Source organism: Denticeps clupeoides, chromosome 4, assembly GCF_900700375.1.
Source record: "Denticeps clupeoides chromosome 4, fDenClu1.1, whole genome shotgun sequence".
NCBI classification, from domain to species: domain Eukaryota; kingdom Metazoa; phylum Chordata; class Actinopteri; order Clupeiformes; family Denticipitidae; genus Denticeps; species Denticeps clupeoides.
Genome location: NC_041710.1, coordinates 10,548,239 through 10,574,915, shown reverse-complemented (window position 1 = coordinate 10,574,915; position 26,677 = coordinate 10,548,239). Strand labels below are relative to the sequence as shown.

At 42.5% G+C, this 26,677-nt stretch overlaps 1 protein-coding gene across 5 annotated transcripts; it reads right to left on the bottom strand.

Moving 5' to 3' along the window:
• Positions 1 to 550: 550 nt before the first annotated feature.
• esyt2a (extended synaptotagmin-like protein 2a) lies at positions 551 to 25,773 on the bottom strand. Of its 5 annotated transcripts, XM_028976986.1 has the most exons (24): positions 25,042 to 25,772; positions 19,938 to 19,979; positions 17,319 to 17,453; positions 17,036 to 17,112; positions 16,715 to 16,787; positions 15,409 to 15,498; positions 13,533 to 13,588; positions 11,427 to 11,547; positions 11,142 to 11,318; positions 10,942 to 11,024; positions 10,802 to 10,850; positions 10,619 to 10,708; positions 10,396 to 10,491; positions 9,865 to 9,966; positions 7,507 to 7,569; positions 6,784 to 6,858; positions 6,578 to 6,664; positions 6,185 to 6,334; positions 5,440 to 5,828; positions 5,023 to 5,121; positions 4,776 to 4,907; positions 4,267 to 4,372; positions 2,540 to 2,589; positions 551 to 2,338 (listed from the first exon to the last, which is right to left on the bottom strand). In XM_028976986.1, the coding sequence occupies exons 1-24, from the start codon at positions 25,414 to 25,416 to the stop codon at positions 2,293 to 2,295; spliced, it is 2,763 nt and encodes a 920-aa protein (XP_028832819.1). In that variant the 5' UTR covers positions 25,417 to 25,772; the 3' UTR covers positions 551 to 2,292. The 5 variants fall into 5 exon arrangements, with proteins under 5 accessions (XP_028832819.1, XP_028832820.1, XP_028832821.1 ...); XM_028976987.1 differs by lacking the exon at positions 7,507 to 7,569; XM_028976988.1 differs by lacking the exon at positions 9,865 to 9,966 and having other exon boundaries at positions 25,042 to 25,771.
• Positions 25,774 to 26,677: the final 904 nt, after the last annotated feature.

The following is a 26,677-nucleotide window of genomic DNA, read 5'->3' as shown; positions in this document are numbered from 1 at the left end:
TCAGTGGCACCTTGGCGGTTCACAGTCAACCTTCAGATTACGAGTCCGCTTCCTCACCCAGTAGAAAAAAAAACACTGGTCAGTACATCCCCGGGCATCCAACTCTATTTAAACAGACAGAAGATATTATGTGGTACGAGTCTAATGTTCTCTTGTCTTTCTGCAGGTCTGTGTGTTTGTGTGCTTTTTTTTTTTTTTTTTGCAAAATTATTAAACATCTTTTAAACATATTTTAAAGGAGTAGGAAGAGAAGGAACACAATTAAATAAAGGACTCATTTTTTGTTGTGTCTTTTGCTTTGTACAGAATAAGCTGAAGAAAGGCCGTATCTGGCCGGTGAGATCACCCTGAGGATCTGTGTGATCACTGTGCTCAGGTCTGCACGTTGTAGGATTTACACACACTCCTCTTCAAATGCAAATCTAAATGAACTTAATTACACAACAAACAGAAGACATGCAAAGGACATTTGTGGGAACACAAAGGGTCAGGTACATGTCACACTTTGGGAATAAAAGAAGGAAATAAATAAATAAAAAACACCAGAGAATTCCTGGATACAGCACTGCATCTGTTTATTTTTGAAAAGCTGAAACACAAAAGGTTCCATACTCTTACACGCTCTGCTGAACATTTTAAGGCACATAATAAATATCATGGGAGTAATGCCAGCCTGGACGCTAGGATTTCTGACATCTTTTCCTATTTTGACAGTCATATGATTCAGAAACCCAAGGTTCACATCCACTCATCAGCATGACCACATCGTATGGCATGGCATTTGCAGATGACAATTAAAATAATTAGAATCTCTGTGATTAACAACAATAAAAAGATGACGTGACAGACCTTCGGAAACAGTGAATGCTGCATCAGCATGGCGTGTTACAGTCCTCATGTAGTGATAAAAAATATGAAATGTTTTCATCCATTGGATAGATCTGAAGCGTAAAAGCCAGCCTTTATAATTTTAATCACTGTCATATTCCCACTACTTCAAGAACCAAATTCAGATATGTATAATGATTAAAAGGCTACAATGCCTATGGAGCCTAAAGCCATAATAAAGCATGGTCCTGCTGACAACTAATAAACTGAGTGCTTCAAATGAACCCAAAAACATGCTGACACAGGAGAATGGAGGTCAAGCAGCACACCCGTCATGGTCCTGTTTACTGTAACATTTAAATGGACAACATGAGAAGACATGGGCTTGTTCAAAAATGTTAAGAAATGCAGTCACTGTACCAGAGAGAAGCAGCTGTGAAGGACCAGAAAAGATCTGCATGAAATATGGTTACAAACCATGTTTGAATTTAAAAATTCCTTCAAAATATATGACAAATAAAACAAATTATGAAAGTGAAGTGATTGTCACTGTGAAGCACAGCAAGCACAACAAATGTGTCCTCTGTGTGCAGGGACAGTGCTTTGCTCATTGGCACCTCAGTGGCACCTTGGTGGCTCGGGATTCAAACAGAGAACCTTCCGATTACGGGTCCACTTCCTTACATGCTAGGCCACCACTGCCCCAGTTAAATCAGGTAGGCACATGGGATTTCATGTTAGTGTGACCTGATCTGCGTGGCAACATCCATCCAAGGGAATATTTGGTATAAGAGACTCTCCTTAAAAAGCCTCATTAATTTCCCACAATCTGCTATTTTCAACCTTTAAATTATTTATTTATTTGGTTCCACATTGGGTCTACATCCTGGACCAACCCAGACTTCAAACCTTGTCTTAATAAATACATATTTACACCATATGCATATACAAGGAATATATTTAGATGATTCTACTGGCAGAAAAGAAAACAAAATAAAAATAATATTTCAAAAGTAGCATAAGCTTCAGCAAAACCAGAGGATGAAATGGTGTGAAGCGTGCAGTCAAAGTACTGGGAAGCATTCATAATATAAAATAATCTAAACTTCCACAGTCTAAAGGTCTGTGACAGGAGAAAAGATGGGTAAAATGTTCAGGATAAAGTTCAAAAAGGCAACTTTTCCCTTTAATTGACACCAGTGAGCATCTCACATGACATCTGACAATCATGCTTTAAGCAGAGAGTAAAATAGAGTCTTTCGAACCGTTCCCCCGCATCAGGAAAATTGCATTGTTTTTACATATTATACATTTTTGTGCAGCTTACACCAAATAATAAAAAATATAAAAAGCACTTTAAATGCAGAAACACATTTTGGCTAAAAGGCCGCACTAATAATGGCTGAAAGCCATTAGTCCTTTTGCAAAGGTATCAGTAGCAGAGTGCATGTAGTCACAAACATCCTACTGCTGGGGTGATTTCTTCATACCATCGGTGCTCAGCTCATACCTGCAAATACACAAACAAAATGACTGAACTTTGTCAATGGTTCAATTGGCTAATCAACACACTATAATTTCTCTCACTGTAATACAATATAATATTATAATAGTGAGAAAGTATACCATAATAGGATCAGGTTCCACAGACATTTAGTATAAAACAAGTAATAAAACGTACTACTACTACAACAACAATGTAGAATCATACCACTGTGTCCAACCCTTGGTGATGTCCTCATGGGTAAGATCCACAAGCACCTGATAAGCAAGAGTAAATTAATCCATTACTTAATGCTCTTTGTGTCGCAATTATCTTTGATAAGTTTAATTAGGTCATTTAATAAAACAGTATGAAGACCTACAAGTATTTGTATGTTTGATTGATGATTAATACTACTGATACAGAGGGGCAAAAAAGTATTTGGGAGCCACCGATTGTGCAATTTGTCCTACTTAAAAAGGATAAGAGAGGTCTGTAATTTTCATCACTGTGAGACAGTGAGAAGAAGAATGTTTTCTTTTTAAATAATTTATTTGTATAATGGTGCAGAAAGTATGCAGATGTATTTGGTCGATAGCAAAGGTTCACCTCAGTACTTTGTAATTGTAACCTTGGTTGGCAATGACAGAGGTCAAACATTTCCTGAATTTCTTAACCAGGTTTACACACACTGTAGCTGGAATTGTGGCCAACTCTTCCATGCAGATCTTCTCAAGAGCTGTGATGTTTTGGGGCTGTGGCTGGGAACCAATTCTTTATTGGGTTGAGGTCTGGAGACTGGCTAGGCCACTCTAGAACCTTGTTGGTTCCAGAACCTACATGGCCATGTTCATCGTTTCCTTAACATGAATCAGTTGTTCTGTCACCTTTGCATAAAAGCAGCCACAGAGCATAACATTTCCACCCTTATGCTTCATAGTGGGTATGGTGTTCTTGGGATGCAACATGGCAAGTGGCATTCAAACCAAAGAGTTCTACTTTGGTCTAATCTGACTACATGACATTCTCCCAATTCTCCTCTGGACCAATCGAGCACTGCAGATTTTTAATCCGTGATGATTGTTCCATGTTACTAATAGTAACCTTTGTAAATGTGGTCCCGGTTCTATTCAGGTCATTGACCAGTTCCTCCTGTGTAGTTATGGGCTGTTTCCTCAACATTCTCAAGATCATTTGTACCCCATGAGGTGAGATCTTGCATGGATTACCAGGTCGAGGGAGATGATTCCATTTTCTAATAATTGATCTCTTCTCACCAAGCCACTTGCCTACTGAAGACTGGTTCATTCCAGTCCCTTCTTGTCCCTGGTGTCCTTAGATAGATCTCAGGTAACGAGTGAAGGATAGAAGAGCTTTTTAGAGAAGAAATAACCAGTCTGTGAGGGCCAGAATTCTTGCTTGTTTGTAGGTGCTAAATACTTATTTTGTGCACTATATACAAATTAATTATTTACAAACCATATGAATGCGATTATGAAAACCACAGATTCTCTCATCATTTTAAGTTGGACAACTTGCACAATCAGTGGTTGCCAAATACTTTTTTGCCCAACTGTATAGTAGTGAAACTAATGCTTTAATTCTTTAAGGGTCCATCTTCCTGTCACATGCACATGTCTATGTTGTGTGCATCTTCCTCCTATGCTGGTCTGTTGTCCTTACAAGTGGTGTTGCTTTAGTGCATGTACCACACTATTAAAAGATTGATGAGTGTCAAGTGTGTCTTTTCACATAAAATTCAGCAAAAAATGAATACAAAAATGATAATAGGATATCAGAGCCATAAAAATGACAATATAGAGGGTAGGACTTCTTCTGGAGTAAAATTCGACCTTGGAAGTCTCTACTTTAATTAAAGTATATGGTTAATACTTGATTCCACATTGTGAGTCACTGTGGAAGGTCAGTAGAAGGTTACTGCGTGTGCAGCTCACCTTGCCTAGAAGACCCTTGTGTTTGGACAGCAGCCCTCCTCCGTTCTTCACGGCAACATCCAGGGTCCTCCTGTGCAGCTCCACTATTGAGACACTAAACTCAAACCTACAACACACAAAAACACACACACACACACACACTTCATATCAATGTGGTACAGATGGGGTGGGTAAATAGACTGGACCATCTTTACATTTACATGTTTTACATTTATGGCATTTATCAGACACTCTTATCCAGAGTGACTTACAGTCAGTAGTTACAGGGACAGTCCCCCTGGAGCAATTAAGGGTTAAGTGTCTTGCTCAGGGACACAATGGTAGTAAGTGGGATTTGAACTTGTGACTCTGTAGTCTTCTGGTTCATAGGCAAGTGTGTTACCCACTAGGCTACTACCATCTTTACCTTGTGATGTCTGTAGGTGTGTGTTTTCGCATTTGGCTTATTGAGGTTTAGAAAAGTGTGAGTGTGTGTCTGAGCGTGTCTTCATAAGATTGAGTGTACTTACGTCTGGTCATAAACAGGGTTGAGAGTTTTCTTCTGTGTGCCGGTTTTCCTGCGACCTGAGCGTCGTTTGTCTGGCAGCAGGTAGAGACGCACATATGGATCAGAACCGCTGTCTGTGAACTGAATGAGGTTTCTGCAAGACACACACACACACACACACACACACACACACACATTGTGTGCAACATACTGTATCCATGGCACAATAAAGTAATGTGTGTGTGTGTATGGGGTAGGTGGAATGTTACCTGCAGGAGTGGACCACAACTATGACTTTATTCCTCTGGGCACTGTGTCTGATGGTCAGCTGCACCTCACCCAGAGGGAAATGACTAGGGGTTGAACCACTGCACACACCAATACAACCTCATTTGAATTTCATGTCCAAACAACAAATCCACCCCATCATTTCACCAGGCATCACAGACACTAGGACATGAGAAATGTGCATTTCCTGAAGACAAAACAAGACGTACATGTACATTTTAATTTGATAAAATAAGTTATTTTATTTTCTGCAAACGTTACATTTAGTGGTTAATTTTGCTTTATGCTCTGTTAACAATTGTCTTGTAAACAGAGGCAGTTACACACTTCTAATACATTTGTTACATGTTTTTTACCTTAGCTCTTAAAGTGCATGTGAAAAAGCGTGAGATTCTTACTTCTGAAGCTGCCGTATCCTGCTCTGGAGCTCCTGTGCTGCATAAGGATTGGAGATGTCAGACGCAATGCTTGGCGTCGGCTCTTTGTTCAGGTGTGTGTGCGAACCGGAGATGGCCAGGTTGGATGAGCTACGCCCCATTACAGTCAGGTGTGACGGGGAGTCGGATGGCTCTGACTGCATATGAGTGGGTGTATGTACCTGCATGGGCTCTGTGGTGGGGGGTGGGCGTGGTTTGGATGTGGGCTCTGGGGTGGGTGTCTGTGTGTTTTTGGGTTGGGGAGGGTTGGTGGGGACTGTTTTGGCCGGAGTGGAAGGTGTAGCCGGGACTTTGGAAGTTGGAACCGCAGTGGGCTGGTCTGTCACAATGTCCTTCTCCATACTTAGTATCTATTACACACACACAAACACACACACAGTCACACAATCAAAACCCATGAAAATAGTGAAAGTGACTGTTTTTGTCATTGTGATGCACAGTACAGCCCATGGTTCACAGAATGTAAAGTGTCCTCTGCTTTTTGACCCATCACCCATAGAGAGCAGTAGGCCTCCTTGCTCAAAGGACATCAGTGGCACATTGGTGGTTCAGGATTTGAACCCACAACCCTTCGGTTACGAGGTCGCTTCCTTACCAGGTAGGCCACCACTGCCTATGCTGCAGCATTAACCTGCAGTTTAACATTCAAATTGCATAAACACGGACACACCCAAGACAGGAAATATAAACAGGCAGATGTTTGTACCCGCAGTGCCATCTTCATTTTGAGAGTGGTGCTGGGCCCGGACTCCTTCAGCGGGAACCTTTCACTCAGAGTCATGTCCTCAGCCTCAAGCAGCTTTGTGAGGGGCACAGTTAATTTGCCTAGACTGCATTCATGTCTCCCATCGTTCACCTAAAAGAAAGAGGGTTTGTGTTTTTTTCCCCACTATGGTCACACCCCACATATTTTGCAATTTTCTGCCGTCCCTCTGCTAGTAAACTTTTAGGATTGTTGATTTATTTATTGCATTTATTGTAACTTGTATAGCTTTTGCAGTGACATTACATTTTATTTGTATGATTCCTTAAAAATCAACTTGTTCCAGTGAGAATAAGCTGCCCTAAATGAATATAGTTTCCATAGATGTGTGTTTACCTCTACATCCAGCTGCTGGACGTTGGGGTTGTGTATGAGGAACGTAAAAGCCTCCTCCCAGACCGGCTCGTTGGTTTTATACCGCGTCTGAACACACAGACATACAAACCACACAGAGGTCAATGCAACACATATAATGAGTGGATACACACACAGTGAATGGCAGGTGTGAATTATGAGACTGTGTGTGTGAGTGTAAAACTCACCTTGCTCTCAAAGGACTTGTGTCCCACAGTGAACTGGACGAATGGGCTGGGGTCACTGCTGACCTTCTTTCCGGACTGTCAACACGCCATAAAAAAAAAAAAAAAAAAAAAAAAGTCAGAATGTTTGCCTTATCCATCCTGTTTACCAAACCACTTCCTGTTCCTATGTTGCACGACGAGACCTTAACTCACTTTACCCATCAGCGGAAGCCAGTTTCCCCAGAAGCAACCAAGTGATACTTATGTTTCAAAAAGAGTGCCATACTGAGCCTGACGTGTATGAATTTCTGTGTTTTTTTTTTTTTTTTTTTTTCCTAAAACTGGCTGTGGAAATCAGAAATTTCTACAGGTGAAGATACACGATGCAGAGAAAAACCATACAGGAACCCTTAACCCAACATGAAGCAGGAAAAACCCACACACCATGAAATCAGGGAATAAAGTGAGGTCTGACTGAGCTACTCAGTCTAGTATCGAGTATGATGCTGTGTACTCCTGTACACTCGTTTTGTTACTGGCACGCCACACAACAAGTTCAGTTAAATGTTCAGTGATTGTTTTTCATTCCTCCTGCTGTCATCAGTGCAGATCGTATGATGCTTTTTCATGCGGTGCTCAGGTACTGCATGAACATGTACTGTAAACGTGTGTAGATGTGTGTGAATGAGTGGGTCATTATTTTCGGGTGTGTGCATGTTGCTATTCTCTGGTTGGCTACTTTACCTGGATTGCTTTATTGACTGAAGCCTTCTTCAGCCCCGCATGGTTGAATTCTAAAGGATTGCGCTTTTCCAGGCAGGAGGAAATGAAAACACACACCATCACCGCCGCCATCGCCACCACCACCAGACACACACAAGGTTATAAGGAAAGAGCATGCTCAGAGTTAAACCATGATCCCATAACCAGACACAACAGAACAAGACAACACACAATATGGGCAGAAGACCGGTGGATGGGATGAATGTGAGGTGAACGTTCTCTAAAATCTGAATTAAGGACAGAACACAGAGACAGGAAGAGGAAAGGAAGAGGTGGCCCTATCCCCACTATGGATAATTATGATTTCTGTACAGATGGGAGCTGAAGAGGACAAAACAAGCTTTTTCCAACTTCGAATATTAACACTGGCTCCCTGTATGTTCTAGAAAAGACCTAGCTCCTCCACACCTGAGTGATCTTTTAACCATGCACGCTCCTACTTGATCATTAAGATCTGCCGAACAATTACTCCTCAGTGTTCCACGATCATTTGCAGTTACAGCTCCCAGACTATGGAGTAAATTACCTCTGCACATCAGATCTTCACCATCTCTGGATATTTATAAGTCAAGGCTAAAAAACGCATTTTTACACATTGGCTTTTAACTCTGAGTAACTGTATATATTTGTTTGCCCTGTAATCCGAAATTTTTTTGTTTGTTCATTTTTAAAAAAAAAAGTGCTCTATAAATAAACTGACTTGACTAAGAGGGTAGCTTGGCTCAAAATGCCATATGTCAACTATCATAGTAGCCTAGCAGGTAACACACTCGCCTATGAACCAGAAGACCACAAAGTCACAGGTTCAAATCCCACTTACTACCATTGTGTTTCTGAGCAAGACACTTAACCCTATGTGTCTCATTTACATTTACAGCATTTGGCAGACGCCCTTATCCAGAGCGACTTACAACGTGCTTAAGTTACCATCGATGAAGAGATCAATTCCAGTTCACTAGGACCCCGACTATGAATACATCTATTTTATTCACTCTGTTGTAGATTCTGTACACAAGTTCGACAACAAGAAAATTACAATTTAATCTAAATATTCTTTAAACAGGAAGGTCTTGAGCTGTCGTTTGAAGGTGCTCAGTGACTGAGCTGTTCTGACCTCGAGGGAAAGTTCATTCCACCACCGAGGGGCCAAGACGGAGAAGAGTCTAGATGAATGTCTTCCTTTTACCTTCAGAGATGGGGGGACCAGGCGAGCAGTACTGGAGGCTCGGAGTATACGAGGTGCAGTGCGAGGTGAGGTAGGATGGTGCTACTCCATGTTTGGCTTTGTAGGCCAGCATCAGTATTTTGAATGTGATGCGTGCAGCTACTGGGAACCAGTGGAGGGAACATAGCAGAGGGGTGGTATGGGAGAATTTGGGAAGGTTGAAGATTAGTTGTGCTGCTGCATTTTGTATTAGTTGTAGAGGTCGGATGGTACATAGTGTTAGACCAGTCTCCAGTGGGACTGTCACCGTAACTACTGATTGTAATTTGCTCTGGATAAGGGGGCCTGGTAAATACTGTAAATATTATGAATTCATGTGTCTGACCACCAGAAATGACTGAGAACAGTAACCATGGTGAAGAAGAAAGTTGACTGGTTATGTGCTGATGGAGTGAGTGTGTTGATGGCAGGTCAATATGGAAAAAAAAAAAAAAAAAAGGACTAAACTGAGACTGGTGGGAAGCAGAGGAAAAGCAATCCACAGGGAGTGACTCTTGCCCAGATGACACATAAGACTCCATAAGGTTGGAAATTAGCATGATTCAGTATCTGATGTACATGCATACAGATTCAAGTGGGCACATTTACTGCTACTACTGCAGAAAAAAATAAACGCTCACACATTGTACAACATTGTAACACACAACTACTCTGGTAGTAGGAGCCTAGGGGGGTCTACATATATTACAATCCCACTCGATTATATCCTCAGAAGAATATATCATAGCTGCTTAAAGGCTACATAAAGTGTTGCATATAAAAAATTGAAACTGAGTGACCAGCAGTGAAAGATTGTTGGTTTATCTCGGTAAAACGTCGTAGATTTTAGACAAATAAGCCTTTGCAAAAACAAAAGTAATGGTAATTTATGGTTTTATATGGTTAACTTTATAAGTCAGAGGTCATCATGGCAGGAGTTGCTCTAAACTTTTTATTTCAGAGAGATTCAACATGCGGAGAGACTCTACTGCCTCTCCCTCACATGCACACACGCACATGCAAGTCAGTGTGCTTGAGCCAAACTTAGTTCAAGAGTGTTGTGTAACACTGTGTGTGTGCGCGTGTGTGTGTGTGTGTGTGTGTGCAACACTCACATACAGGCTCCTATATAGAGAAGCTGTATTCTCACAGAATACCAGCCCTGCTGAACGTCTCTCCTTTAAGCAGCCGCTGCCAACATTCCCCTCAAACACACTCTTCACACAGCGCAGAAGAGTGAAGGAAAACATGGAGGGAACAGAACCAAACAGAGAGAAAAAAGGACAGGAGAGAAGGCTGAAAAAGACAGGAAAGGGCCAGCTGCAGCTTGAACCCAGTGTATATCATTTTTAATAGAAAAAAGAATACATAAGAAGCATTATACAGCAGCATTTCAGACAGCTACATGAATTATGGATTAACCACGGCAAATGGGCTGCATAATCATATTTTACATGAAAAAGAAGGCGGCCCTCTGTTTAAAATGAAGTCTAATCTGTGTGCACGAGTACAGTAAACAAATCTTCAGATTTGTACTACGTAAATACAAATCCAGAAGATGACACGGACAGAAGTGGGGAAAAAAAGAGGAGGAATAAAGAGAGTGTGAGGGTCTTTGTGTCCTGTGTACGCGTGTGTGTACTCACAGGCAGCTGTTTAGCAGAGTCCAGGTGCACTAGCAGAAGCGCTGAGGAAAGCCCATCATTTGCCAGGCCCTTATCAGCCCTAATGCTGCTCAGGACCTGCACAAAAGGTCAAATGGGGCAATGTGGTGTGGTCTAGTTTAATATTAAGGATAAAAATCCATACCCCATTCTTATTTTACCTTTCATGTGTGTCTGTGTGATGTGTTTAGAACGTTTTCGTTACCTGGCTGAGCTGAGCGGGTGTCGACAGCAGTGATAACCACTCCAGCTTCAGGTGCAGTTTTCCTGAAGCCACTCCTTCCAGAACAAACCACTACACTCACAGACAAATCAGCACAAAATCACATATTTTGTCGACAGAAAAAACGACGAAAATAACAATGATGACAACAGATCCCTGCCATACCTCGTCAACCTTCTGTTTCTTCTGTGTCTCGATCATATCAATCGTAAGACTACAGAACGGAGTGCAGAACAGAAAGAGGCAATGAATGGGAGCCAGGGAGAGGAATGGGATACAAACAGGCTTCTCCCACCATCGCTCACCTGCCCAGGAAATCGTCTTTATCTGGGTCCTCATCAAACAGCTCAATGGACAGATTATTTGCTGACGGGTCATACACCATTGCCTAAAACAAACACCACACACACATACACGCGCCACAAATAGTTCCATGATTCTTTTTTATAATTCTTGCACAACTGGAAGGCCTGCTCACACAGAGAAGCAGAATAAGAACGTTCACCTCATAGACCTCGTTCCAGTAAGGGTTGAGTGAGTTCTGGATAACTTTGCTCTGGAACAGCTGGTTGCCCAGCTGTAAAACCCCATAAGGGTCAGACTTTCCCTTGATCATCCCACCAAGAAATTTATCCTTGGCCAGAAGCTCCTGAGCCTCTATGAAATGGATCCGCAAAACACCCTGTAGACACACACACACACACACACACAACCAAAAAGGCCACTAAGACTCAATGCACTGGTGACAATCAAGACAAACATAAATACATTGCAGTGTGTCTGTTACTACCTTTGGCATAGGGAAGCGTAGTTTAGCCATCTGTGCACTGTTTACAAGTGGAATATTGATCTTGTTGGGCAGAACCAATAAACCACCAATAATATCCTGGATCAGGTTATCACTCAATGAGCTGCAACGAACAGGGAGAGAGCGAGAGATAGAGAGAGTGAACAAGAATTAATGGATATTTCAGAGATGAGCCTTTACTGCAATGTGTGTGAATCTTCATTAGACAAACCTAATAGATAAAATGGTCTTAAATGACTGAAAAGCAAAATAAAGAATACTATACAAAGTTAAAAACCGTGATTGTCACACGGTGCACACAGTGAAATTTGTCCTCTGCATTTAACCCATCACCCTGAGTGAGAAGTGGGCAGCCATGACAGGCGCCCGGGGAGCAGTGTGTGGGGACGGTGCTTTTCTCAGTGGCACCTCAGTGGCACCTTGGCGGATCAAGATTCGAACCGGCAACCTTCCTTAACCGCTAGGCCACCACTGCCCCATAAAGGTGGTGTGTGAGAAAAGTAGGGTAAAGATCAGGGCAGGCTTTTGAAACAGACTTGAAACAAATTGTGTCATATGTTGTCAGCATCTGGTTCTCATCACACAAGCCGACGTACACATCAGCACAGTCTCACACAGTCATAAACAGCCTTATAATCCACAGAGAGCATGCAGTGAGTATTCTAGTAATGCAGTAAAGCCAACTGGACAGCAGGGGGCAGTGGTGGACAGAAGCAGGAGTGTTTCCCGCTAGGGTGTGTCGCAGCTCAGAGCTCACACCACCTTGACTATAAAAGGATTCTGTTTATGTGTGGGTGTTTGTGTGTGCGTATACATGTGTGTGTGTTTTACATTGTCTCCCAATCTCCTTAATCTAGTCTTTTTCCCTTTTGTTTTGGTGTAAATTTTTTTTATTATCGTTGTGTGCACGAATGTGCTCATATTTAGAAAAAAACGACTCAGAATAGGTATGATCTGCATGGGTGTGTATTAGATGCAAATGGTTTCATTTCAAGTCAGTCTTGTAAAGTGTGTGTGTGTGTGTGTGTGTGTGTGTGTGTGAGAACAACATAATTCACATTCAGGAGAACCTGTCAGACTGGATCAATTGCATAAAGAGAGGTGTGTGTATGTATTGGCAAACAAAATTTCTCCCAAGTTTTACCTGTACTTTGACAAACATCACTGTCAATGAAGACAGACAGTTAAGTTATTTTATGAAGCCATTAACGGCAGTGATTTCTGTTTAAGTGAAGCCCTAAATACAGTCGCAAAGACTGTATTTAGTGGAACAATTTCCACCCGTTACGTCACTTCACCACTTGGAACCAGAAGGCATTAATCTGTACAATATATCCTAACCACTGTTAGAAGGTTTATTATTTATTAAAAAAAATAGAATTTCTGCTTTTAAATTATATTGCTTTCTCTTGGATTCATGTTGCAGATCATTTTTTTCAGGCTGCATAATAGTACATTAAATATATTTCAAGAGTCAGAGTTCAAATCTGTAACCTAAACAGAAATACTGAAACATGTGAACTGTAACATCAGATGAAGGACACAACTGAAATAGGGAAAAAAACTGGAGAAACCTGATAACCAATCAGAAATCTACATGGTCATGAGCAGACAGGACTGTCTGGAACAGAGCCGTCTCCTGCTCTGAGTATAGAGCACAACACATTTTGGATTCGGCATAATCTCTGTTCTTATAAAATTTTTGGAATTTGTGAATCTAGCCTGTATGTGGGAGTGAAAGGTAGAATCTGTTTACAGACGTGTGTGTATGTGTGTGTGTATGTACGTATCTGCTCAACCACTGCTGCTGGATTCGTGACACCATGTCACCACAGGGGCTACCCCTCACACAGCACTCCCATTGGCTACAGCTGAGGGGACACCCTCTGATCCGACCAATCACAGCACTAAACCCACCTTCTTCCAAAAAACACATCATGGGCAGAGTGAGATCATGAAGCACAAGGCTGTGTGCTTTATTTTTTTTGTGTGCATGGAGAACAAAATGTACAGCAATCACTGTGACAAACGTTGACCATGTTCCCATTATACACACATAAGAGGCAGCCAATCAGAACATCTGCTTACCTGACACCAGGGATGTCCAGCATATTGGTGAGACCGGTCCAGTTAATGTCCAGCAGCTGGGAGAGATAAACAAACTTGTGTGACATTGTGTGGCAGATTGGTGACATTTCAGAAGATAAATCTATTTTGCAAAAAGGAGCAAAGGACTCAGCTTGGTCACATTAGACGTCCCTCCCCCTGTCTTCTGCAGTGTTACACTTTAATCAAGTTAAAATAAAATAATTCTCCATACACAGTAATGGAGGGAAATGTGTGTGTGGTTAATCTGATCATGATTTTTTTTATAGCCACCAAGCCATGCCTGCAACCATCCAGCAATCCTACATTTTCCCTTAGGAAGATCTAAATGACCGAGACTTAGATTAGATGTTTGTTTACTTCCTGAACTTTAATCTTCCGTAATAAACAAACAATGTAATTTCCCACAGCACAGAAATACTAGATGAAATTATTACACACATACACACACACACACACACACACACACACCTATCCTTACAGACACAACCTTTCTCTGAACATTGTGTGTCCTTTTAGTGTTTTCATGCAAAAAGCTTATGAGTGTGTCAGTGTGTGAGAGAAAAAAGTAAGACAGAAAAGAAAAGGAAAAATGAAGGCAGAACATTTCCCCTGATGAACAAAGCCACAGCAGGACATTCTACACGGAATGTTGTTAGAAACCTGAGGAATGTCGCCTCAGAGCCCTTCATTGTTTCTGCCTGTGTGTGTGTGGCAATATTGGTGGCAGACATTCTCCTCAGTTGACCTTTCATTTCATTAGGATACTATGATCTGATGGAGAAACAATGATGACAGTACCCTGGCCTGGCATAATGGCAAGGTCAACACCCTTAGTTTTCTTTACAACACTTTGGCTGATTGGATATTAAAATTCTGACATTCACAATGTTTATTTCGTAATTAGGCCAAAAATCACAAAAAGAATCTCTCAATGGGCTTTGACTGGACCTATTGGTGGCCTAGTGGAAGCTCACAAATGGTTATGATTAAATGCAGAGGACAAATTTTGTTGTGTGCACCATCTACCACAACGTTAAATGACACTTTCACTTCAAAGTTTGACCTTTTCTTCAGACCCCTCTCAGTCTATATCCCACAACCAGCAAAGCACTGAACTAAATTCAGCACAAAATGGGAAGTGGGAAAGTGAATCCCAGTTGACTGCAGTGAGGAGTGACTGGTAAGCCGGGAGGAGTGTCTGGGACAGAGAGCTGGGAGTGGATTCCAATTTGCATGCAGGTACCAGAAATTAGGGAGTGCTGCTTACTTATGTAAATTCTAACATACTTCTGTTTGTTTATTTGTGGGTGTGTGCAGCACTTAATCGTGTTTTTCTTGGAAAAAAACAAGATGATTACGTTACTCATGACTCACAAACAGTTTCTGATGTCTATGGAATGATTGGAATGACTAAAAATCACTTTTTTTTACATGGACCAGCAAATTCCTTAGCTAACCCAAGCACAAATGCTCCTTACCTCAAAGTCTAATTGCACAATTGTGTGTGTGTGTGTGTATGGGAGTGAGAGAGAGAGAGAGAGAGTGAGATTACGAACATGATTTAAGGTACAGATAAAATGGACCTCAGTAGGAAATCAATGGTTCAGAAAGCTCTCAAGCTGATAGTGTGTGTGTGTGTTTGTGAGAGACTAATGGACCTTACTGGAAGGAATGCACAAATACACCCATAGACACAGCCTTAATGCATCTTCAGGCCTTTACTTCACTTGTGGAGACCCAGTGGCTCCTGCTGCAATCACTCCACATTCTTCCCTTTCACCAGTCACCAGCTAGTAACCAGTGAGGACCTTTACTCTCTTCTTAATGTGTTAAGAGGTTACAGGGAGTGACTTACAGGTTTCTTCATGAAGAACAGGGACAGGGCCCCGACCAGCGGCATATCCCCCAACAGTGGTTCCATCACAACTCTGAGGACTCCATGCAACTACAGAAAGAAAAGAATCCCTCACTTTTTCAGCAAACATGACAGACCAAAAAGCACAGGAGTACAGAAAAAAAATCTGATTTGATGAGAGCTATGTTCAGAAGTAACCCTCCTCATCGCTACCCAAACACACACACAAAACTATCCAGAACATACCTCCATCATCATACACATTACAGTCGGCCAACTCAAACACAGACACACAGGTACTGGCATTTGGCAGCAGAGCACCACACATCTCAGCGGCACCTTGATTTATCAAAGGAAACTTTGTCTAGGAGAAACATGAAACTTCAGAGCAGCAGGTTTCGTTGGCCTGAGGTCCTCATTATCACCTGTACTAGCCGAGGAGACACAGAACCAGCCTTATAGTTGTGCTGACAAGCTGAATGTCATTCCTTGTAATTCTGGTAGATAACCACCACCAGGCGTCTTCTTATACAACTTGAGGAGACTTCATTATACAAGATGCGAACGTTCTTATTTCTTCACTTATTCGGTCCTCATTGTCTCCATGTCTACACTTTTGTGGAAAGGTTGTAACATGGAAGGCGTGGCCGGTTACTGTTGATCCTGCCCCATAACCTCTTCACAGTGTGAACATTGCAAACTGGAATGGCAACACTACATTGTGAAATTTTAATTCTTCAACATAAACTTTCCACTGAAGATTTGGTATTGACCTAATTTATCATTATACTGGAGACCTTATTTACCTTCCTCATTATATTTTCTACTTTTAGAAAATAGCATTTTTTAAATCCTATCATCCTTTTTTATATATATATATATTTCAATGTCTAAGCATTGACCTTATCTGTGCCAACCATTTGGGAGTGCAGGACCACCTCACTGAATTGGATTGGATTGTCTTGACTTCCCTCCACAACCTGACCTTTGATGCCAACTCTTCATGTCGGGAAGGTGGTGTTCATGGCAGCTGTTCCACTCTCATAGGACCCCCTATCCTCTATGATAAGTGTGTTTACACATCAAATGGCCACCGGCTGCGTCTTCTATTGATCATCTCCTGTTCTTTGTATCATTTGTTTCCTTTACATTTGTGTTATTTGACCTGTGAAATACATGACTGCCTCTGATCAGGGTGTCTGATGACCAGCCAGTGGACATAAGCAGATGTTTCCCAGTAACCTAAGCAGAGCCCATGCACAGGACATCTAAAACTGTGTGTGTGTGTGTGTGTGTGTGTATATACCTGTATACTCTTGATGCCTGCTCTGCAGTAGTACTTCTGGATGTCCACATTAATTTCAGTGTTGCCAACAAAACTGTAAAGGAGAAAAGTCATTAGAGATGTTGTGTGTGACCCAAATGTTATTGTTCTGTGTGTGTGTGTGTGTGTGTGTATATATGTGTACAGTGTATAAGTGTGTTGCTGCATTAAACTATTTTTGTATCAATGTCATAAAGCACAGGGATTTTCAGTGAAATTAGGTTCAGTTACATGGCCTACTATATTTTAAATATATATTATTTAATATACTTGCACTGTGAGAGTACGTGTGCATGTGAGTACCTGATCTGAAGGTCCATGATGATCTGCCGTTTATCTACATTTTCATTGTAAACCTTCACTCCATTCACCCGCAGAGGCTGAGAGACCGACAGACAGACAGGAAGAGAGAGGTGCTTTTAAAGCTCTCTACCAAACAGATGACAGAATTAAGGTTTGGTGGCTGCATCAATGACAAGAGCAGAGAGGGGCACCAACAACAACGATGTTCATTGCAGGACAGTGGGTGTGCGTGTATGCTCAATTCTTATCTGGTAAGTGTGTGTGTGAAGTGTGTCTGTGTTACCTTGTCCCCCATGTCAACTTTTGTGAAGCAGAAGGTGCTGAGGTGGGGATTTGCTCCTTTGACTGCTGGCTCTATGGTCTCTCTGAAGAGTTTATCCACAAACTGGCAAATGTATGGCCACATCTGTTTCACTGTCTGCAACACACACATTTATTAAAAAAACCAAAAAAAAAACCCATGCATTTCTAAATTTTGTATACTTATTAGGAATGGGCAGTACACTGGTGGATCATTAACTGCACTATACCAATAAAACAAAGCGAGATGTCATCAGTCTGTTGTATACTGCCAGACACACAACAATTCAGCTCTGAAGAAATTTCTCAAAGTGCATAATTTACCATTGTGCACTCATAAGTGGGTGCCTCTATAAATATTATTAACGAAGGAAAAGAAATCTGAGTTCAATTAACCCAGTCTGGCAACTGAGCAGAATTGATATGTTTCTGGCTGGGTATAATATATTTTAGCCAAGCTGATCATTGTACAGTACAGAATACTGTACAACAATTCATATTAAACACTTAAAAGTATACATACAATAATCCATGAACCTTGCTTTGTGCACTGGTGCACAGTCATTTGGAACAGAAAGTGACTATTCCAGAACCATTTGCATCAATTTGTAAATCACCACCCCTTAAAAGGGGATAAGTCTTAGTGGTTCCCCAATCCTGCAGCTGAAGTATCTTTCCGAAATTCTGCAGCTTTCAGCCAGTCCCACAATGAGATTTCCCCAACACGCGCCATTTCTGTGTGTGTAGCTTTAAATTCTAATCAGGAGGAGAGAGGTGGGATGAGGAGGAGAGCGGCCTATAGAAGCTGAGGGGGCATTCGTGGAAATGATGTCATCAACACCATTCACCAACCACAATGTTTGAAGCAGACAGGAAGTCATGTCGCCGTTTTTTTTCCCAAGGAAATAAAATTCAAACATTGTTTCTTCAGAGGCTCTGCGATGCCTCACACGTTTGCAAGCCATGACGGTTGGTGGAGCTAATGTTTAAAGGGTGGGGTGCGAAATTCTCTGGACAAGCAAAGTATCAGAAACGGCTGACCCGTCCCCTTATGACGTAGTGAGGGGACAAATTCCAGATCATACAAAGCAGAAAAACCAAAAAAACAAAAGCACTCTTTATACATATCACTGATCTAGCCACTGCATGACCACAGACAGGGAAACTTGTATTAATATTAAATAATCTTACAAAGTGAAATTTTCATGTCATGGGATTATTAAATACGGCCGCACACCTCCACCAATCCTGGCATCTGCCAAACCCAGACAGGTTCCTCACTCCAGAGAACATGTCACAACTGCTGTGGTCCGGCTTTATATCACCACAAAGGACACTTTACACTACGTTGGAAAACCCCCCGTTACTGGGTAAAAAATAAAATGCAGAAGAAAAAGAAAAAAAAAAAATCCACCTGAACCGAAAGGAAATCACGCAGGCGTTGGCACGCAGCGGCATATTTCTCAGACCGCGGCACAGTGGTCGAACAGGCCTCACTATGAAATCCGCATGGTCCTAGGGCCAGTCAATTACTTGTAATGAAATCTTCCAAAAAATATTGGCGACCCAAACAATTATGCTCCGTGCATCACTTCAAGCACAGAGTAAGTCACATTTTGCTTCAATGTTCTAACAAATTCACAATTAGTTTGACACAAACGGCATCTTGACTGCGGTTAGAGAAGGTTGCCCAGATAATTAGTCAGTTTTTTGATTCTGAGTGTCATGTAGCCTAAACTTTAACCGCATCTGGTAGTAAGTAGAACAGCCTATACCGATCATGTCAGTTCCTTCACGTTTTGTTTGGTCGTATTCCAAAATTGATTCAATTTTGTGTGTAGAATTTGATTAAATTCTACACACAATGCCCCATAATGTCAATGTCGAAAAAGTGAATACTTTCTGCTTCTGTCTGTGTATTCCATACATTACAACAGCAGCTTTGTGGTATAATACTGTAGTATTTGTCTGTGGGGCAGGGCGCTTTATTTCATTTCTTATATAAACAGTCAGTGGGCTCATTTGTCAGTAAAGACAACTGATATATTTATGTTTGTTGTATGCTTGAGTTGTGGCCAACTGTGCTTAAAAATGTTTCTGAACATAGTTTGTTCCAAATCCTCCATCCTGATTAAACATTACTTCATAATTACATAACGCTGGGATCTGAGTATGTTGTGAGCTCATATCTTAGTGTGAACCATATAGCCTCATGACATTTTGTATATGTGAGGATACCTTGCTGGTACCAATACAGAAACTTTTTTTTTAACGCACATAGACAATACATCTGTAACCTGGTATAATTACAGGTACTGTAATGAGGATAAATGGGGGGAAAAAAAACATTTGCAATTACTTCACCACAGACAACATACAATGGTGGTAGAAGTCTAGTGGGTAACACACTCGCCTATGAACCAGAAGGCCCAGGTTCAAATCCCACTTAAGTCCCTGAGCAAGGCACTTAACCCTAAATCTCTCCGGGGGGGACTGTCCCGGTAATTACTGATTGTAAGTCGCTCTGGATAAGGGTGTCTGATAAATGCTGTAAATGTAAATGAAATGAAAAACACACACACACACAAATCCAATGACCTACCTTATTCAGCCACTCCACTCTTTCCACATCAGGAAAATGCACCTAAAACACAGAGAAAACAGATCAATAAATTCTGCTTTCCAAATAAACATGTCAAGCAAAGAATACGGCATTGTCAACATTGTCACCTAAATTAGAATTTCAGAAGTATCATTATATTCTAACTTGCAGCATTTATTCATTTATGCAAAATCTGAGAAAACAATGAATGTATCCTTGTGCTGCACTTGGTTCAAATACTTGTAAAACAGTATTGCCAGTCATTGTCTGCATGGTCTAGTGCATACAATGATCATGCACAATGTAATGGGACATCCTACATCACAAGTCTCTGAAAAGAGGGTGAGGCTCATTGTGTTTGCCAGGTTTAATTGGAACGCTACTCAATTACCATCTCAATTATGCAGATGTGCCCTTGCAGTGAAATGTGGTCATGCACAGTTAAAACAGGTGAAAACAGGGTACAAATATGGGATAAAAGACTGATAAATGCAACCCTGAATTACAAAAGTATTTACATGACAGACTAATATTCACAAAATGTCTATAAAGTACTTGGATGTCTACAAAGCAAGATTATGGGTAAAAAAAAAAATAAAAAAAAACTGTAAAATTTCAAATTGTGATTTTTAATTGTGGTTCATTTAGCTGATTGAGCACAAATTTTAAACTAAAGGCTGGACTCACAATGTGTCTCCCAGTAAAAAAATCATACAATCATGAATGGCCATCATAACACCATCACAATAATGCAGATATTTTACCATATTGCTGTACAGGAGAATCAAAGAATCCCTACTGTAGCAGTGTTTAAGGGATCTCATCTTTACGGGAAGTACGTACATGCACACTGAGGAGCTGCACCACATTGGTCTAATACAGAGTTGGTGAACAGGTTTAGCTGATGGTCTGTCAGCAAATCAAACCCGGTCTCTTAATGCATAGAAAAGTGTGTGGGTTCTTCTAGAAGCCGGGTTCTTTTAGAAGGCAGGTTGCTGCAAATCAAAACATGAAAATTGTTCCTGCAAACACGCACGCAAATATAAAACCCACGTGGCTGTCCAGGAAATATGCGGCATATAACATGACTATATTTCAGGACAACAGAAATATTGATCAGATCTGAGTAAACCCTTCCTGCAATATGCAAAGAAGATTTCTGCAATACGCAAGTAGCTACTAAAGTAGCTGGGGCAGTGGTGGCCTAGCGGTTAAGGAAGTGGCCCCGTAATCATAAGGTTGCCGGTTCGAATCCCGATCCGCCATGGTGCCACTGAGGTGCCACTGAGCAAAGCACTGTCCCCAGGGTGATGGGATAAATGCAGAGGACAAATTTCACTGAGTGCACCGTTTGCTGTGCTGCTGTGTATCACATCACTTCACTTTTTTTTTTTTTTTTTTTTACCCTCACAACCGCTAACATGTCTGTGCTTCACTGACTCATTTTTTTGTGCTCCCTCACCGAGTAGAAGTGTTATCGGCACGAGACGCGAACTTCAAACAGCGATAGCAAACAAAAAGGAATGAAGAAAACACGGCCCGCCTTCTTTACAGAACTCACATGGGGGCGTGACGGAGACAACAGCCTGCAAGTAAGGAGCCGCAGGGCCTGATTCGCTCCCACACATCACCACCACCACAAGCGCTCCGGCTCGTCCAAGTAAGCAAACACGACGCTGGTTGCCCTGGGAGCCCGGAGTGCAACAGTTCGACGTGGCCACGGCGCTCGCTGTGCGAGGAGATGGAAAAAGGGCAAAGACCGAAATCTGTCAAGACTGTTTGCAAAATTGCTTTCTAAAGGAACTAAAAAAAAAAATACTAAAAATCTATGAAAAACAGGGTTGTAATTTGCAAATTCCTCCATTTTGTCCAATTTTTGTGGCACCCTTTGCCACTTCTGTGTCGTGCCCACTGTGCTTCTCAAAGGCCTCGAGCAGGGGAAACACCAGCCTTACATCAGACACAGTGCACAGCGGAGAACTCCTTCTATGTCCTTTCTCCTCTCTTTACTTCAGTTAAAACAGGCAGCCTGTGACTCACGGCTCTGTTATTTCCTGGTATTAAAAAAAAAAAAAAAAAACCTGCTTCTCTCTCCAGAGTCAAATCCCTCCATGCAAAAACCGCCACCCAAACACAACAAATACGGCCAAAGCAATACAAATCGCCCCACTATTCCCAGACTATTCCCTTCTTCTTCTGCACCATACTATTTCAGATGCATTTAAGCGGTAGGAAAGCAAAACAGACGGAACTTTGTGCGGAGTTGTCCTCTAGCAACAAGACATAGTAGAACGGACACATACAAACAATCCCCAGGACTGAAATCAGCTGTTTGGAAAGACAGCTGGGGAGGAGTCGTAATCCCTTAAAATCCCCCCTCCAAGGCTCCCACATAACAGGGAAGGACCTCGGGGTGGTAGTAGCCTAGTGGGTAACACACTCGCCTATCAACCAGAAGACCCGGGTTCAAACCCCACTTACTACCATTGTGTCCTTGAGCAAGACACTTAACCCTAAGTTGCTCCAGGGGGGGACTGTCCCTGTAACTACTGATTGTAAGTCGCTCTGGATAAGGGCGTCTGATAAATGCTGTAAATGTAAATGGAAGGAATAGAAAAAATCAGCACTTCATCGCGCAGATCTGCATTATATTCACGAGCATCCAGAACGTTCACTGCTGACCCCAAGTCCCTTCAGCACATGACTTGTAACATGGCGGGCGGCTTGAGATTTTTCCAGGGCAGATATTGTACATTCAAGGGCAAATCAAACTGGTTCAGCCCTAACTGGGACAGTTGGTTTATCAAAGTAGGGCAACAAGGAAGAAACACGAGCGTGCGGCACGATACCATTTGGCGATTAAGAAAGATTTCACTTGTCCATGCGGGTTCTGATTTGTGGCTGAAGATAAGATACTGCGTCACAGTCGACGCAGTGGAGCAGGAGTGCGTTTTGCATAAACGACAAGGTTGTATATAAAAAAAAAGGTGCAAATCAGGTGCGGATCCAGTCAGGAAGCTTCCTGTTAACAAGCCACACACGCAGCAACAAGCGAGGTACTGTTTCACACCTTAAAGACGTCTGACGTGAGCTGAGAGTTGCACGTGTTAAAATGGCAGAGGCCGAGCAGTCGACACGAACAGTGTTCTTCTCATTCAAAAATGTCCCATTTCTGCTGGCATCTCGACCTACAGGGGGCGTTAGCAAGCTATTCAAATTTGTCTAAACTAATTAACATTGGTGTTCTTTTCACACAAATTAAACCCCCCAAGTTGAAAAGAACAGAAGAAAACAGAAAGAAAAAGTGAAGGCAAGTGGAGGAAGACTAAAAATCGAACTGTTAGCCAAAAATGCTACGTAGCATTGCTGAGCTAAAACAAAAACGAATTTTACTAGTTGGGGAGAAAAATAACCAACATATTGCTGATTCAGTGGATATAAAATGTGTAGTATTAGTATTAGCGTTACAAAGTTTTAGTCAGGGACGTGCTTTTATTTTAATTTTTTGCAAATAATCTGTGCAGGTTATAGGTTCTCACATCCACGCTGATGAAAAATACCGTTTCTTCTGAACATCGCGGATGTGGGGCTTCTATTCTGAACTGATATTCCACCTCAGTGCACGTTCATAGTGATATACCGGCACGTTGATATACTGGCCAGTTCAAAGATGAACACACAAGAGAGAATATTCGGTGTTTCAGAATGAACCATAATGTTCTCTTCTATCCAATTCACGCCGATATGGAGCGGGAAAACCCTGACGTTCATCCCTGGAGCGTTCCTGCCCTGGTGGCCCGCAACGCCCAAACGTTCTCATTCCAGACATACTTGCTGAGACAGAGACATTTATAGCCTCTGCACGGTCTTTATTGGGCAACAGAATAAATTCCTACTGACACAAGATGATCAACGATAGGGGAAAATATGACAAATTCAACTCTGTTTTTAATTCCAAGACTTCCTCCGAAAAACCCCTCACCTTCTCTCTCTCACACACACACACACACACACACACACAGCCAAACGTCTTCTAGCACTAGGTCTGCCGCCAGGACCACGCCCAACACCTCAGTGAGGTCACAGCCTCCTTCCCTCGCACGGACACACACTGCCACGCCAGTCAGAAAATGACCCACTCTGATCACAAACTGTGCGCTTGTGGTCACATGGCGCGTCACATGACATCAGGCTTGGTGTCAGGTTATTTGTGAAGAGAAGCACTTACATGTTTAAATGATTCGGCATAATGTATATAAAATCTGACAGCAATTCAGAAAACATCATGAAGACGATGGTAGAGAAAAAGTGATGAGCGGGCCTCATCACTATTATTATTATTATTAGAATTATTAAATGGACTTCACACTTTGATGCTTTGGAAAAACCTCGTATATCTGGGTTTTGTCTGAAATCTGATGAAAAAAGTCTCTAGTGCAATTCAGGTAAAAAAGACAAAATGTTCTATTTCTTTGCACAAATATATTCAAATGGAAAAAACTACTTATGAAATCTTTGTTGAGGCATTTTATTCATTATGCTGCAGTCTCATGATACCTTTTGGCCTGACTGATCATTAAGATTTCCAACACACCCAATAATTACCCAGACAGCGTTCAGGAATCCTTTACGCATTATCTCGATCGTGTGTGCGAGAGAGAGAGAGAGGGGGGGGTGTCATTTCTTCATTTCTGGAAATGGGGCAGGCAAATACGAGAAAACTGTCCTGGCGACCTAATAAACTTTACAACTTAAAAAAATTTAAATGGTCGAAGCCATTACATCTCTCTCTCTCTTCCACCCCCCACCACCACACACACACACACACACACGAACTCTGTCCAACTTTAAAAGGCAGACACGTTCTGGAGACGCCATAATCCAATCAGAGTAATCACACAGGCAGAATGGAGAGTCCCCCTCATTACTCACTTCTTGGGCGAGGCACAGTGTGTGTGTGTGTGTGTGTGTGTGTGAGAGAGAGAGAGAAAGAGAGAGAGAGACCAGGGCTTAACCTGCTCCAGAAATCACTTGTCTGACCTACAAAAAAAACAACTAATCCTACTCCGCTTCTGGTTTACGTGAGAGAGTCGTGACGTCTTACCCACGGCGGCAGGTCCGACATGGGCAAACTCTGACGCACGGCGGGGTCCTGCTGCTCCAGGAAGGCCAGGGCCCTGCTGACCCGGTCGGCGGCCTCAGTCCCGCACCTCCTCCTCCACCAGAAGAAGAGCGCCAGGCCGACCAGCACCCAGCTGAAGCTGAACTCAAAATATCCCAGCACGTAGATGGGGAAAAGGAAGGCGAAGGTCTTGGCGAATCGGACGCCCATTTGCGTGGCATCTGCTACGGAGGACTGGGCGTCTTGGTCCGCGCCGGGCGGCCCGGTACCGGGGCCCGGTGCCGCGTCCGGGCCGTTTTGCTTCGCCGTGGTGGGAGGGGGTGTCTTTGGTTCCGGGGTTGCCTTCTGGCCGCTCATTTTCCACGCTGGTTAGGCAAGTGACGTTCGCACCAAAAATTAAAGAAAAGAAGAAAAAAAAAGTTCCAGCAGAAGATCGGTGTTGTTCATATCTCGGGCGGTCCGGTGCGCGCCGGTCCCGGTCGAACAGCTGTCAGTCCCGCCGCGCCGCGCCGCTCCGCTCGACCTTGCCCTCCTTCCTTCCCCTCCGCTTCGCTCGCTGCGGCGACGCGGCCGCTAATCATTCACTCGTATCCCGACGAACTTTCGCTCGGCCAGCCAGTCGACGACGACGGCGCACGTCCCGGCGGCCCCTCCCTCAGCCCACATCCCGCGAGGGGCCAGCGCAGCACGGCAGGCTCGGCCCCCTCCCGGCGGGGCGAGCAGGAAGCGGCCATGGCCGCACCGCCGCGGAGAGGCCGTGCTCAGGCGCCCCCTGGCGGCCGGAGAGAGAGAAGCAAGCGCTCCACGGCTTTTACGACATTTACGAGTCCCCCTTTTCTCTTTGTAATGCCTGCTGTTATTTTCAACTTGTTTAGACAGGGGCAGTGGTGGCCCAGCGGTTAAGGAAGCGGACCCGTAATCAGAAGGTTGCTGGTTCAAATCTCCCCAGGCGCCTGTAATTTCTGCCCACTGCTCACCAAGGGTGATGGTTAAAAGCAGAGGACACATTTCATTGTGTGCACCGTGTGCAGTGCTGTGTATCACTTTCACTTTATGTATATGTGTCATTCAAAGCACAAACTGGCTTTGGCACATGCTTTTTTATAATTATTCATGTTTAGAATTATTTGTGTATATAATTAATAAAAGGATTAGTAGTGTTTCGAATATGTAAGCATGTACAGAGGTGGTGGCTGAATAGGGTTTTATGCAGAGCTTGTTTCTGCATGGTATTCATTATCTGACACACACATTTACTGAAGCTTAAAGGCTGTAACATGAGAGGATTGCAAAGGAGACACTGCGGACTATCAAGACAAAGTCAGGGTTGGTAAAGAGTGTCGGGTAATGCTGATGATCTTACATGAGAAAAAAATATGAAAATGTGGATTGCACAAAGGGAAGATTTCAAGTGAGGATCTACAAGACATTGTGAAGGAATCGTGCCTGGTAAAATCACGGACAAAGCAACATTCCTAAAGAACAACATGCATACAGTCAAAATAGCAGTGAGGTGTTAACCAATGAGCATTTGCACAGAAACGTATTCACAATGGAACAGAATGTAAACGGTTACATTTAAAATAATAATAGCTCTGTCAACAGATATAAAATATGT

What these genes read in the sequence shown, in the direction of transcription:
- esyt2a (XM_028976986.1), bottom strand. Translation starts at nt 25,416, where the DNA reads ATGAGCGGCCAGAAGGCAACCCCGGAACCAAAGACACCCCCTCCCACC. An exon ending in ATCATGGACCTTCAGATCAG is followed by an intron (nt 16,788 to 17,035) that starts GTACTCACATGC and finishes TCTCCTTTACAG; the next exon opens with TTTTGTTGGCAACACTGAAA. An exon ending in TCCAGCAGCTGGATGTAGAG is followed by an intron (nt 6,335 to 6,577) that starts GTAAACACACAT and finishes TCTTTCTTTTAG; the next exon opens with GTGAACGATGGGAGACATGA.